The sequence below is a fragment of the Diabrotica undecimpunctata genome, chromosome 3, assembly GCF_040954645.1.
Source record: "Diabrotica undecimpunctata isolate CICGRU chromosome 3, icDiaUnde3, whole genome shotgun sequence".
Lineage (NCBI taxonomy): Eukaryota > Metazoa > Arthropoda > Insecta > Coleoptera > Chrysomelidae > Diabrotica > Diabrotica undecimpunctata.
The window spans coordinates 98,952,580-98,968,082 of NC_092805.1; the positions used below are offsets into that span (position 1 = coordinate 98,952,580).

At 32.1% G+C, this 15,503-nt stretch overlaps 1 protein-coding gene across 10 annotated transcripts in view; it reads right to left on the reverse strand.

Moving 5' to 3' along the window:
* Nucleotides 1–15,503, reverse strand: part of dnc (phosphodiesterase dunce) — a 760,818-nt gene that overhangs the window by 13,450 nt on the left and 731,865 nt on the right. Inside the window, exon 1 of one of the 10 annotated variants that reach the window (XM_072526406.1) lies at nucleotides 6,064–6,485. The exons of the other annotated variants lie outside the window; for them this stretch is intronic. Within the exon in view, the coding sequence (XP_072382507.1) occupies nucleotides 6,064–6,240 (177 nt within the window). The 5' untranslated portion in view covers nucleotides 6,241–6,485. Of the gene's footprint in view, nucleotides 1–6,063; nucleotides 6,486–15,503 lie in introns of those variants that run through there. 10 annotated transcript variants of the gene reach the window in all.

Here is a 15,503-nt window from a genome sequence, read left to right on the forward strand (position 1 = left end):
AACTGGATTCCGTTTTAGTCCATACTTCCGAAGAAGTTCAAAGGAAACTCCTGAAAAGTAGTCATGAAAATCGTTATGAAGCTCAGCAACGACCAAAAAATAAGCGTGAAGTGCGCAGAGAGAAAATTGTTTAAGTAGAACAATTGTTCCATTTAAAAGGGACCTGACAGCACGTACTAAAATCGATTCGAAGGCCACAGACATGAAAGGACACAAAATATTTCAGGTCGAAGTGTAAAAAGATAAAGGGTTTTAACTTTACCCTTTATCTACAGCCTGCACGGCTTTCTCTGGTTATTAATTTTTAACTTAATATAGATATATTAGTATCTACGGAGGTAAATCACTTTTTAAACACAGGATTCACCAACCTAAAATCTGTTCAATGAGATATGAATAATAATTTTCAATGTTCTATTTATATAACTGTATTTATATCAGATATCGATAGACTTCAACTAATCATTAACAGCAGTTATTTTTTGCGTAACTGTTGAAATTCTATTTTGGGGACAATACAAGGTGTATTTAATTCAAATTTTGATAAAACTTTTCGCATTTGTCGCCCTTTGGTCGATCCTGGTGTACGTGACATAATTCATGTGCCGTACATAACGATATCCTACTATTAAAAGAGTAATGAGTGTTTTTTAACCTTGTACCGGTTCTGACAAAAAAATATTATTTAATTCTGAGCCAATTAATTTGAGATTCTAAATTATGAGGTATTTAAAATAAAAAAAAAAAAACATGCAAAGCAGCCAAAATGAATATTTGATACCAGCTAGTAGCAATTTTATTTACCAAATAATAGTTAGGCAAACTTCTTAATAGATAGAATAAAAACTAATTCCACTTTATTATCATATTTTAAATGCTTAGGATTTTATTAAAAGTAAAATATATTAAAAAAAATATAAGAAAATTTATAAATATTACAAAACTGATAGATTGGGAGTATGTTTACAGAAATACAAACATCGAATGGTTGATACAATCAATTAATACCTAACAATGTGAGATAACATAATGAGATAAAGGAATATTTGATCCAAACCTTGAACTCTATCTGATCGAATTAAATAACAAAGTTTCTCTTATACTTCCGCTACGAGTATTCTCAGATAACTGCACTAAGAGAATAATTACACTGTTGGAATAAGAGAAAATAACTCGATATACTTTAACTTAATAATAAATAAAATGATATAAAAATTAAAGGCAACAACTAGTGATTTTGGTCAAAAGAGTGTAGATAAAAAAAAAAGGAAAAAAAAGTAGTCATGAAACTGTACATGTAAAAATCAATTGCATATTAATGGATTCACATTATATTTTCAATTGCCCAAAAGTCATCATGAGAATATTTAATTTTCGATATTTCTTTCAGTCTAAAAACTAACCGACGCAGTTTGATCGCTTCAACACAGGAAAAATAGTCATCTGTTCAATCAATTGCGTTAAAAAAAAACTTAAAATAGTTAATAATCCACGTGTACTTTTGAAGTATATTTTCTGTATTGGAATCGATAAATATGTTTTGTTTTTCATGTACCAACGCAATTGCACAAATAAAAAATGAAAAAACAAAAAAATTGAACACTACTAGTCTGTCATCATTGGTTTAAATAAAAAAATATACTTATTATAAAGCACGCGCAACAGCCACGTGAGTTAACGTTCGTATGTCTAAGATAAAATGAAAAAACTATTATAAATGTTCATATTAGAATAAATTTTAATAAGAGGTCAAAGTGAAGTCAATAAAAAACCTAATAGTGGAAATATCCTTCATAGAATTAAATTAAGTTTGACGGTAATTTCTGCAATTACTAGAATACAGAGTATCAATGATAAAAATATTACACACAATGAGGTAAGTGTCTTCGTGTTAACTATTTTTAATTAAATAATTTTTAACCGCAGGTATCAGACTTAGTGCAGTCGGGATATCATTTGACCTTGCATGGTGGGCTACACCAAATTTTATTGTTATAACTTTTAGGGGTGGTCAATAAAGTCTACGAACAGTGGTCAATATTAGTGTAAATTTAAAATCGCAACTAAATCCCACTTTAAAGGAGAATAGTTAGTTCTTTTATTCGTCTAACTCGATTGGACAACTTTTTAAAAACAGCTGTAATCATTTTTTTTCTTTGTTTGATTTTCTCTTTGTACTCTGTCTATTTACATATTTGACTAAAAACACCATACCAGGAATAGATCGATTTTGTCTTTTAAATGAAATAGCTTAAAGTTATATACTACACTCACCACGCCAGTAATCCGTGCTACAACACAAAGATGCTGCATATGACGCAAATCGAATCTTTTTTAAGCTAAATTAAGTAATAGCGATATCTCGAGACTTTTAAAAACGTATTGATAAAATGAATCATTCCAGCGCTTTTTTACTAACGATTATTATCAGAACTGTAACATGTGAGTAAGTTGCGTCAAAATCATGTGGGAGTTTATTTGATACCAGCTGTATGTATAATTATTACAATAAATAGGTACATGTAAATCCTTGCCATCATAGTAAATTATGATTAGGCTGTGTGGTAGTTTTATATGTAACCTAATTGTTTATTTGTGCAATATTATGTAACTGTTGGTTTAAACCTTCTTCAAGCTATCTATATCTATATTATGGGATATCAGAACCCAGTTTCCCGGGTTATAGTTATAGATAATGTCTTGGGATTCTATTATAGGGACTCGATTTCAGTATTCAGAGAATACTGAGAATTTAATACTCGACGTTTCGGCCCGGATTTTGGAGCCATTATCAAGAGTGATACGGTTCCGTTAGAGTTCGGGGTATCAATCTGCCTACTCCTCTCACTCGTGACGTACCACTGCCATGTTCTGTAGAAATACAAGAACCGTCAAACGGCACCGAGGTCTCAATCTGCATACTCCTAAATGTCGAGTAACGTCAATGTTATCATTTTGTCATTAATGTGTCAATATCAGATGTGTTAGTTACTGTTTTCGTACACTTTCCTGCTCTAAATTTCTATTAACTTCTGATTTATGATTTAATCTATTTTAGTAAACGATAGATCACAACTTATTTATAGGTAACTTTTGATCTGTTTGTCATACCACAGTTTTGAACTGTTTTATAACCGTTTTATTTTCAACTTCTTATGCTCAAGAATCTTTCTAAAATCTTTCTTAGGTAATTTTGATAGCTCTTGCTCCAACTAGTTCCATCACTTGGGGAGTATTGGGCGCTTATTCGTTTCTTGGCCAAAACTGTAAGATCACTGACTGGTCGGGTCGGTGCAATTTTTTTTTGATAACTTGTGCCATTTTAATAGTTTATTAGATATTTCGTGTTATTTATTTTCACTGATGTTGAAAAGTCCTATAAAAATAACCAAAACCTTTCAAAAAGTTAATTTAATTAAGCAAAAATTGTATTTTCGTTAAATTTAGTAAATTAGGAATTCTACTATCAGAATTTGAATACAAACTGTAATCACTCAGGGTCTTTTGCTTTAAGTAAACAACAATATCTTTAAATAATAAGCAGTTATAATCATACTTTTTTAAAAGTTGATTTGAAAATAAGTAGCTCATTTTTGACAATAATTTTAACTCAGAAGCCGAAGATTTTCATTACCAGAAGTCAAATATTACTTATCATTTAGACATCTTTTTTCACGTAGTTGATGATTCCATTACATATCAAAATTTCTCTAGCTATTATAGTTTACGAATAAATGTGGGTTTATAAAAAAACTTTTGGTTTCTTAATTGTTCCTCATACATAACTTTTAATGAATCCGAATCCGATTTAGGTTTTTCTGTCTCTTTTTAGCTGTACTGATCCTCGGATTGATAGAAAAATAAAATGATCGATTTTTTCAATTTTTATTTCAATCCAACATATGAATAAAAGTTATAATTTAATTCGTTATTATTTACAAAAATCTCTCGTTATCTACTAAGCTTTCCATTTTCAATACACGTTTAACATTATCCTCTTGACTATTCCCAGTCCGAAAGGTAAATACCCTCTAAATCAAACGGCAAAAGTCCTTCAATGCCGTTTTCACTTTCTCTGTTTACACAAAGTTCGCAGATAAGTTAAATATAGACATTATAAAGAAAACATTTTATTTTTTTCTTAAATTGTACGTCAATTATGGTACGTATTACCAGTTCTCTTTGTTCAACATGTTTATCGATGACGTCTAAAGTAATTATTCATTTTTTAATAATGAGCGTTCATTGACTTAAAAAAAGTGAATCCTAAGACTTGCACTACGCCTAGAGGTTATATAAAATTAATGATTTTGGCACTTGTTTCCAGTTATCACAAAAATGGTACCGTCGCTTCTTAAGCGAAACTGTTATCAGGAAAATCTATACGTAACAATTGAAATATTTAAGACTTGTACACTCTTGATTAAAAGTATGCTTTTTAAAGTAGTTCTTTTTTATAATAAAAACCTCAAATGGTTTTTGGATACTTCAACACAGCAACAAATTGATACAAAGTTAAAGATAAAAGTTTTATGGGTGATATACATAAATAAGATGGTGGTAATTCTTCTTCTTTTTCCCTGTAAGCAATGCTGCTTGTTAATTGAAAGATTAATGCATCATGGAAGATTGTCATTGCCTTGAAGCTGTATTAGGTCTTGTTTCTGATGCATATGTAATTATTAGTCTTATAAATTCTTGATTTCATCTCAGTGTTCATATGTCGGTTTCGTCATACGGTAATATTAGAGATGCTGCCTGTCTATTTAATCCCCTCCAAGTCTCCATAGATGGACATTTTATTTTATTGTATCCATATCTATTCTTCCGGTATTTATGATGGTAATTACATGCCAGAATCATACAAAGAATCTATATATTTTAGACTTTATGATTCATGCGTAAAATTGGCAGAGGTTTAAGTCAATATAACTCTAGATGAAGACGTCTTCACATTTATCATACATCCTCAAAGTAGTATACAATTATAGGTATTGGCTAGTTCTCCATCCTTCCGCTATTTATAATATAATTACATGTTAAAAATTATAAAAAGAAGGATCTATATCGATTTTTGGCTTTCAGATCTATGCCTAAAAGAGTAAAAGGTTCAAGCCATTACAGCTCTAGGTGAAGATGCCTTCAGATTTATCATTACACCCTGCTTATATCTTTAATTAATAGAAAAGTATGTACTTAAACCCAATTTTCCTGTTAATAGAAATAAAAGAATTGGCTACGTTATTCCCACATAAACCAATAGATTCGAGATATTTATTTAAAAAAGAAGAAAGTAAATATAATCATATCAGCGAGATAAATCGAGATAAAAACCAGAAGCGTCTCATGTTGCCAAGCATTGTTCTACAAGTACATGTTGTTTCTAGATAAGATTATATTATAAAAGCAACCTTCAGATCTGTACAAGATAAATTTGTTGCTTTTGTTGAGCTATCTCAGATACAACACTACCAACTGTAGATGGACTCAGTAATAACGAAAGTAAAGGTAAAGAAACACGTGTTTGGTATTGATTTTATAAAATAGATATAGTATTGGGAACCTTTGCAATGCAAAGCATAAGAACAAGAACCGGTTATGAATATGCCGAAATTGAAGTAGAGGTAAGGAAATAAAAGTAAAAAGTATACTTATCCATAAATGAAAAATTAGATAAACGAATTTATGTGCCATAAAATTAATAGAATAAATCGATTAAAATGAAAGCACTGACCGCAATACTGTATCTAGGGTAACTCCAATATTCTTTCTACCCCGGAAATAACTGTTAAATATAGGTGAATAAACAGATATAAAAATAAGATATTTTGATTGTAAAACTGTGAAATTTAGATAGATGTGTTAAAGCGCATGTGAGTAAAATAACATTAATTACCAGTTGTCCGCACAGAAAGTTAGATGGCACATACCGGAACATATCCCCGGCAACTACAACTACGATAGAGAAGCAATCAAAAGTGAATTCCCAAAATATTCTTCCGTGTTATCCATAAAATTTATTGTAATGTGTATAATAAAATGCAAATTGCCCAATTAATTTACCTCATATTCAGCGATAGCAGATTTAACAGTCAGGTCAGCCATAATATTCATCCAAGGAATATTTTCAAAAAGTTCTTCCGAGCTAGGAGGGATCCTTTCAATTCTATCCTGGCAGGAATTTGTCCTTTTCAATGCATGCCGTTTCGTAGCCGCCCAAATCTCATTAGAAAACAGCATTTTGCACCATACACTTTATCACTACTATACAGTTTCTCTTTTTTTTAATATAAAACAATTTTTTTCTATTTAACACAAAATATTTTTTATTTATAAATAGCACTATTAATGGTATAAGTGGTAATTATAACAATTAGCACATGTATCCAATGTGGAAGTCTGTCTTAAACTGAACTCAAAGCGCAACGAGTGCCAGTTAAATACGATGTGTTTAGTTTTTCCGCGTAATATATTTTTTGATTACTCGGAATAGTAGCAGCGCGCAGTTTCGGTGCCACGACTTTATGTGTACTCGTTAGACAAAGCTTTCGCTATCATAAATATTTCGGTTACGAACGACCGGCTGAATTGTAACAATGAATAGTCGGACAAGACAGCAGGAGCGGCATTTGCTGTCGAATTTTGTCTTTTCTCGTTCTATGTATGAAATTGAAAAAAAAAAAAAAATAATAATGACGAGAAGCTTTTTTATTATTGTTTATATTTTCTAATGCCTTCACTATCAGTCAGCATAAGACACTTCTTTAATTTATGCCCAAATAGCATGCTTGAGCGTATATAAATTTCTCTAAAAAAGGTGTAAGCTGCTTCCTAGCATTGTTTTAGATCGGCGTTGCCCAAACTTATTTTTCCGTGGCCCGGTTATTTTTATGCTTATCCTTCGTGACACACTAATTTTTTTTTTCATACCCTGGTATGTATGTACAAGTAAACATATTTAAATATTTATTATAGTTGTATGTATTATAATAAAGAATCATTAGCTCAACTTCACGTTTGGAGGAAAAGATGTTAATTTTATCCTCAGGTCCGGTTCGACTTCCAAACGGTTCCTATATTTATTTTTAAGGAAAACCAGTGTTGAAAACCCAGCCTCACACTTATAGGTCGTAAGAAAGGGAATTAGAAACTTTATCGTTTTTTTTGCTAAAACTGGGTACTCCTGGCGGCAAGACAGCCAAAAATCTTCAAGTGGTATTTTGTCAAATAAGTCTTTGAGTGCCCTATCATACGATAGTTCAATTACTGACTCAATATCTAAATCCGAAAGTCCTGTCTCAGATTCTACGTTCATTGTAAATATCATCCATGCTTTGTTGCTGTGAATGGGGGGAAAATATTCCTTCAGATTTGCCTCCAGTCCTAGCAGGTGTTCCTTGAAAGCCGCTGAAATCTCATTCGGTAATGACTTTGTTATACTCTTTTTGTATTTCTGTTAGCTTTGTAAAAACTTTGTAATTTCTTGCTTCCGCGCGACATATCCATAAAGTTTTTTTATTTCAGCTTCCACCTTCTCTTGTACTTTAAATACAGTTACATTGCTACCTTGTAATGTCATATTTTATTTTTTTTTTAAACATTTCCTTTTGATAGCCAACACACTTCGCAGTGTAAAAGAAGATATTCATATTCACTTCCCATTTCATTGCACAAAGCAGAGAATACTCTTGAGTTCAGTGGGCAAAATTTTATGAAGTTTATAAATTTTACACTTTACACAGGTTTGCAAAGATTCGGTTAAAAGCAGTGGCATTTTTTGACAGATAAAGCCTCTCTGTGGATGCTACAATGCACCCAAACACATTCTGGTGCTACGGTTTGATCCTCGGAAAAGTCCAGTACGAGCGCCTGCCATTTCCCGTGCTTCATCGCTACTTAGTCCCATACATTTATTCCATTCAATTCCATTGTCATTAATGTAGCTATCAATCAGATAAAACATTTCTTCAGCCGTTGTTCTTGTTGACAGATATTTACAAAATAAAAATTCTTCGTGAATAATATTTTTAAAATCGTATCTTACAAAACACATTAGATTAGCATTATCTGATATGTCTGTACTTTCATCAACTTGCAAGGAAAAATAGTTACATTCCTTTAGTGACCTATAATAGCTTTTCAATATTATCTGCCATCTCCACAATCCTACGCTTCACTGTGTTATTTGATAGAGCCGGCGAATTCACTTGCTTTTCCAGCTTTTTATCACATATCCTAGATGCTACTATTTTCATTGCTGGAAGTATTAATATTTTCGCAATTGTGTGAGGTAACCGGTTTCAGCAATTAATTTTGATATTTCATAAGAAGCCAGTACAAGGTTTTCAGATTGAGCGTTCTGAGAAAAATTCAAAGACATAGTCTTTTTGTTAGCTATTAATTCTCTCTTTTTATTTATAAAAAAATCTATTGGTTTCCTTCTGTATCCTTGGTGCTTCAATTCGAAGTGCCGCTCCAATTTTGAAGGTTTCGTGGACTCATTTGAAAGTGCAGCATAATAAATAACACATAATGGTTTGTCATCAGTACCCTTTATAAAACCGAACTGCAAGTAATCTTCAGAATATTTTCGGGTCCAGGACTCCTTCTTCTTTTTTGTGACAGTTGTAGACCGCAAATCAAACGGCCGTTTGTAATTAGCACTCGTACTTGCCTCTGGATGGACATTACTCGACTGTCTATTATTATTGTCGCTATTAGACTTGTACCCGACTGCAGATCACTCGACGGTCTGTTTGTGCAAGTCTTAGAACTTGTACTTTGTTTATAACAAATTTATCCATCTTCAAGTTCAACGTAATTAACATTTGGGAAACTCTGTTTTAGAAGATATCTTACTTAAAAAAGTTTTCTGTATTATGTCACAACCATTTTTGTATTGAATAGTTAAATTATGAATTCTCTACTGGACATGGCTAAAAGTATTTTTGATTGTATAATTTTTTGTCGACATTTTTCAATCTACTTATTTTTGCGTAATAATGTTCTTAAAATCGATGAAGTTTTCATCTTTTGTGGTGCTTGTTTCACCCTACTTGGTTCTGAACCGGAACTAGTAAGAATTTAATTAATTATTTAATTTTTTTCAAAAAACACTGTCTTCAGCACTTTGTATTCCCCTGATCTTACCACATGACTTGCCGTCTTATCCGGTTAGCTTTTATATATCTGACGATGTATTTAATACCATACAGAGTCATCAATTCAGCAATGAGGCGCCTTCTCCACTCTCCTGTCAATTCATCTCTTTGAGGGCCAAATACCATTCTGATAACCTTCCTTTCAAATACAAGCAGTTTATTTATTTCCCGCTGATATAGTCCATGTTTCACTTCCGTATTGAATAATTGACATGTAGTCTTAATATAGACGGTCTTTTTAGCAGCTTAAACCTTTAAAATGATGATAGGGAGTATAATAATCTATTTTTAATAGGTATGCTTGCTGAGACATATTTTTTTATGTGGTTGGAATCTGTGATTACCGCCCCCCGATTTATAAACTCTTTTACTACTTCGAAGCTGTTGCCATTAATAATTATGTTTTGCCCAACTCTTGGTCTTGGACTTTTGGTTACTAGCATGTATTTCGTCTTCTCTTCATTTGTTGGATCGTAAATATTTGATCTATTGTTGACCTTCCAATACAAAAGCCGCATTCTTAGTCCCCTAGAATATCTTCCGAATACGGAGTGAGCCTCTTTAGCCTTCTTATTGTTCTCTATAGGCATATATGCTTGTTGATCCTTCAGATTAGTCCTCGGATTTAGGTTTTTTGGTTTCAGAGTTTGTTGGACCACATTTTTGTCTACTACTTAAACTGACTGCTACTCTACAGATTTTGCTTATAAAGGTTTTGTCGTATGATATTTATTGATCTTAACATATCGTATGATAGTTTACCACGAGAGCTGGTTTTGTGGCGGGAACCCAATGAGAAAAGAGTTCCCGGTTAGTATTATAAAGATTGTAGAAGGAATGTATGATGGAATAACGACTAGTGTTAGGACATGTGTGGGAAAGATTGCTAAATTTGATCTGACAGTAGGATTGTTATTTATTTGATTAATATCAATATATAATATAATAATATATTATTATTGATTATTTGTTTTCATTAGTGCCGGATCATAATAGAAACAATTTAAACGGCATTCTGTGGTGTTTATGTCTGTGCTAATTAGTGATGTTAGAAGGCAATGTTGAAATCGAATTAGGTCAAAAACTGAAACTGCAACTTAAAAGAAAAAGGTATCAGGAATCTTCATTTAAATGGAGTTGCCAGTAGAAATAGGACAAAAATTTTGGATTAAAAAGTGATAATAAAAATAATAGTTTTAAATATTTGCGGTCGGTATTACAGAGTGATGAGGAAATAATGAGAGTGCATTCAATAGCGTTAAGGCAGGATGAATGAAATGGTACGAGACGAGTCGTTTGTTTTGTCACATAAATTGTGACCGGTGAACCTTCCAGTGAAAGTGAACGGCGAATTATAATGTAGAGGACTAAATGTTGAACAAGTAAAATGAAAGAAGAACAATGAATGCATATGACAGTATAAGCTAGGCCATTACAGATAATATTCTTCTTTCTTGGCTGTACAACTCTAAGTGATTCTTAGCAGCCTTTACTATTTTTTTTACTTTTCTCTACTCTTGCCGGTCTTGTGCAGCAATGTCCCATTGTTGTACCCCCATCTTACGTAAATCTCTCGTTCTACCACTCACCTTCTGCTACCATGTTTTTTCCAGAAGATTGTATTTAGTAGTATTTCATTATTTGATCCAAGTACATATCCTGCCCATCTTACCCTCTGTCCAAAGATCGTCCGAAAGTAGAGTATCTTCCGTTCTAAGAATAATAATTTTGTTATTTCACGCTGGTTCAGTGTCCACGTCTCACTTCCATACGTTAATATGTGGCGAATTACAGTTTTACATACCCTTGGTTTAGCTCTTTAGTCTTTGAGAGTAATTTTGATTTAAGTATCGTCGCTAGGTAATAATACGCTCTATTTCCTGTCATGATTCTAATTGCTACATCTTTTTCATAACTATTTTCTGAATATTTGAATTCTTTAAAAACTTTGAAATTATATCCTTTTATCGAAATGTTTTATCTAATTCTTAGTCTTGGATATTTGGTATAACATAACTTGGTTTTATCTTCGTTGACCATTAGGCCTATTTCCCAGAACCCGCTTTCAAAAAAGGTAAAAACTTCTTTCCCATCTCTTATGTAATTGTGTCGGCATCGTCAGCAAAAGCTAATAGTACCTTCGCTTCCTGGGCAGCGAAGCCATTTGTTAATTCTGGTTGTGCTTTCCTAACTGCGTGTTCTATATCGAAGTTGAATAACAACGGGGAAAGTGGATCGCCTTGAGAAGCCGGCCACTCACGATACTGCGGTGTCGTTCGACAAATCGTCGATGATATCAATTCTGCAGTACTGCATCATAGAAACCAATTTCTCTGTGGTAAAATTGTAACGATTTTGTTGGATGCACGGTCACAGACGATCAAAATGTTTGTCAATTAGTCGAATTCGATAAAATTGAACGACGTCGCAGTATCGTGAGTGGCCGGTTTAGGCTCCACTATAGATGCCAAAATAAAAGGACTTAGATTAAGATGGTTAGTGCATGTTCAACATCAATATGATAATCACACAATATAAAAAATTGCATCTAGGTAGGTTGAGTAGGAGCAGGAAGAAGATAATTGCAATTAGGGAAGGCAGGGATAAAGGCAAAGATACTGATGATGATGATGGTGATCAACCACTGTTAAAAAAGTACAAAAAAGTAAAAAAAAACTATAATGTGTAAGATTAAAATTGGATGACTATGCTAGCTAAAAACTTTCACCTTTTGCACAAGAATTTTATAATTAATTTATATTGGAAATATGATTTTCATTCCCAAGTAACAAAGTAATGTTAGAAGAACTAATGATAAAAGAAAAGTTAAGGATACAAAAGTACACAGAGGACCCGAAATATGGAGCGACCACTACATACGAAGATACGAGAGGAAATAAAAAACAAGGAAAAACCAATTTAAACAGACGATAAAAATATATAAGCTAAGAAACAAGGAAATGGTAAAATTATTTAAGAAAAAAGTATGATATAAACAACTAAAACTTTTTACTATTGAATGCATCTAAAGAAGTATTTAGAACAAGCAAAAAATACTTCTCAAAGAAACAGACAGCATGGTGGTCCGAAAAAATAAAAATAAAACTTAAAGTGAGGAAAAAAGCATGGCAACAATATCTGAAATAAAAAACAGACGAGAATGACCATAACTATAAAAATGAAAGAAAAATGGTAAAAATATTACTAACAGTAGAAGACGATATCAAAAGTAACCAAAAGCTATTTTACAGAATCCTGAAGACGTTAAAAACACTGAAAAAAAAAAAACAAGAAATATACAGTAATAAGAATAAAAATGGAGATTTAATAATAGAGACAAAACAAATAGTAAAAAGACGGAAAGTATTTTTTGAAGAACTATTATCGGATAAAAACCAAGATGATATTAATGACGAACAAGATAATAAACTAAAAGATACCACTGAAAACTCAATTAACAAGGAAGAATTAGAAGAAGCAATAACAACGTTATAGTATGGAAAAGCAGTTGGAGTGAAGTAAATAACAGCGGAAATAATAAAAAACATGGGACAAAAAGGAGAATAAATATTATTAAAAATAATAAATAAAATATGGAAAAATTTTAAGATAACGTATGGTCCTAAAGTTTTAGGAAAAATTTCACCTGGTCTGATTGAGAGGCAAAATGCATTTAACAAAGAAGGCCATGAAATTGAAATGTCATCAGTTATTGACATGAAGCCTTCGAGATGTGGCTATACAGGCGAATTCTAAGGATATCATGGACAGACAAGATAACCAACGAGACCGTATTACGAAGAGTGGGCAAAGAAAGAGAGGTGATGTATACCATTAAAAGGAGAAAGTTGGAATATCTCGGACATATAATGAGAAACAGCACTAAATACAGATTACTGAAGGTAATCCTACAGGGTAAAGTATTCGGAAAGCGAGGAATTGGGAGAAGGAGAATATCATGGTTGAAGAACCTGAGGAAATGGTTCTCCACAACAACAACGAATCTATTTAAAGCATCAGTCAATAAAATAATTATAGCCAGAATGATTGCCAATATTCGGAACGAATAGGCACTGAAAGAAGAAGATTGATATTTAATAAACAAAGCAGAATATTTTGGTTTGTGCTCTGCAAAATGTCTTATAAAATTGATATTCGTCGAGGTGTTTATAATATGGTTGGGCACATGTCGAAACGAGATATTGTCATAAGCAAATCGACAATTTATCGCACAATCAGAGAATGTGAAGAAGGGATACCATGTGTTAACTTGCGTAAAAGTGGCCGACCGCGGATTTTGAACCATATAAGAGAGGCAAGACTGATTGAAGCAACTAAGAAGAAAATTGGGGTCTCACAGCGAAAACTGGCCAGAAGATTTCATATTGGAAAAACTACAGTATACAGGACCCTATCGAGTAACAATATTATCTACCGGAAAAGAAGGAAAGCTCCAAAATACACAGAGGATCAATTAGAGAGAATTCCGAGATGTTGCCGCGCGTTAAGGCGAGTGCATTTCGTCAACAAGTTGATCGTGATGGACGATGAAAAATATTTTACTTTGTCCAACTCTGAGATGAAAGGTAACGATGGGTTTTACACGAACGATTACGAAAATGTACCTGATAAAATAAAATTCAAAAGTAAGAAAAAATTTGAGGACAAAATTTTGGTATGGTGTGCAATTTCTGAGGCTGGCTTTATCTCACAGCCCTACATTGGTGTTGTTCGAGGCGAAGCCTTAAACGCAAATATTTATATTCAAAGATGTCTCTCTAAATTGCTTTAATTTGTGAACACACATTATGCAAATGATCAAATAGTCTTTTGGCCAGATCTTGCTTCATGTCATTACGCGAGGATCACAAGGAACTGGTACGAAACTAACAACATTACCTTTGTACCGAAAGCAGACAATCCCCCCAACCTACCTCAGGCTCGTCCAATTGAAGAGTTCTGGGCAATATTAAGTCGGAAAGTCTATAATAACGGATGGGAAGCACAAAATCAGGAACAGTTAAGACGCCGCATATGTACAAAAATTAGAGAAATTGACGCCGAGGTCGTCCAAAGGATGATGCAACGTGTCAGGGGAATTATTAGGCAAATCGAAAATAATGGTCCCTTGTCTGTCATTTGAATTTTGATTTATAATAAGGATAGTTAAGTTAAATTGTTGAATAATTTAATAAAAATATAAGATTATTGTGGTCAGAGTTATATGCTTTTCAAATTTTTCCCAAAACTTTAGGACCATACGTTATTCCGGAATATAGGAAAGTGTTATAAAATAACTATTGACGATTGATGTTGCTATGTACATGTATAAAACTACAAAAAAAAATAATAATAAACAAAAGATTAAGTATAATGACAGAACAGACATTTATTAGACAAAGAACAAAGTGGATTTGGAAGTAGCAGGGTATACAAGATCATAATAAAATACTAATATGTAAAATGTCGAGTTCAAACAGGTTACTTTATTCAATGAAGGATATTTAGATTGGAGTATTTCATGCAGTGTCAATAATCTTTAAGCTTAAAAATCACAGATTAAAATCTTTATTGATTTATATTAAATAATATTGGCAAACAAAATTATACCGATAATTATATAATATCTGTTGTAATCTTATCAAACAAGAAAATTCCTGTGACAATAAATGCCATTGAATTAGATAAATCTAGTTTTTGCGTAGAAATTATTTCTGTGTTTGAAACAACCTACTTTAAAATGTTAGAACTTGCTAATTCTTATCAATATGCTTTTATCTAATTAGGCTGAAAATTTAGACCTTGATCCGAATTCAGTGATTGCCTTTCATTATGATGTATTATAAAATTTACAAAAAGATTGCATTTCGTCGTTTTTAATATTTATAGTGTAATTTTACTAGCAATTTGGAAGTTAAGTCTATATGTTTAAAGAACTCTTTGTTTATATAAGCTAATATTATTGTAAACAATACATGTCATATAAGAGTTAACATAGTTATTATTGTTTTCGAATCTTAAATACTCTTAATGTTCTGCTCCAAATAGATAGGTATCTAAAAAAAATACATTCTCTTACCATTTTCATTTTTAGAAAAATTAAGCAAGCCGATTTGGCCATGTCCAAAAGAAGATGAGGCAAGTCTTGACCAAATTCCGTTTCATTCAACACCATGATCTTTAATGAAAGGGGTCTAATACGGACTAAACAGAACATACAAAACCTAAGATAGAAAAAAGCAATTTTGTCTTCACAATTTTTCTTAAAAAAACAACTAACTTTAGATTTATTACAGATAATAATTTGAAATGATTTCTTTATAAAAATCTTACAGAATTAAA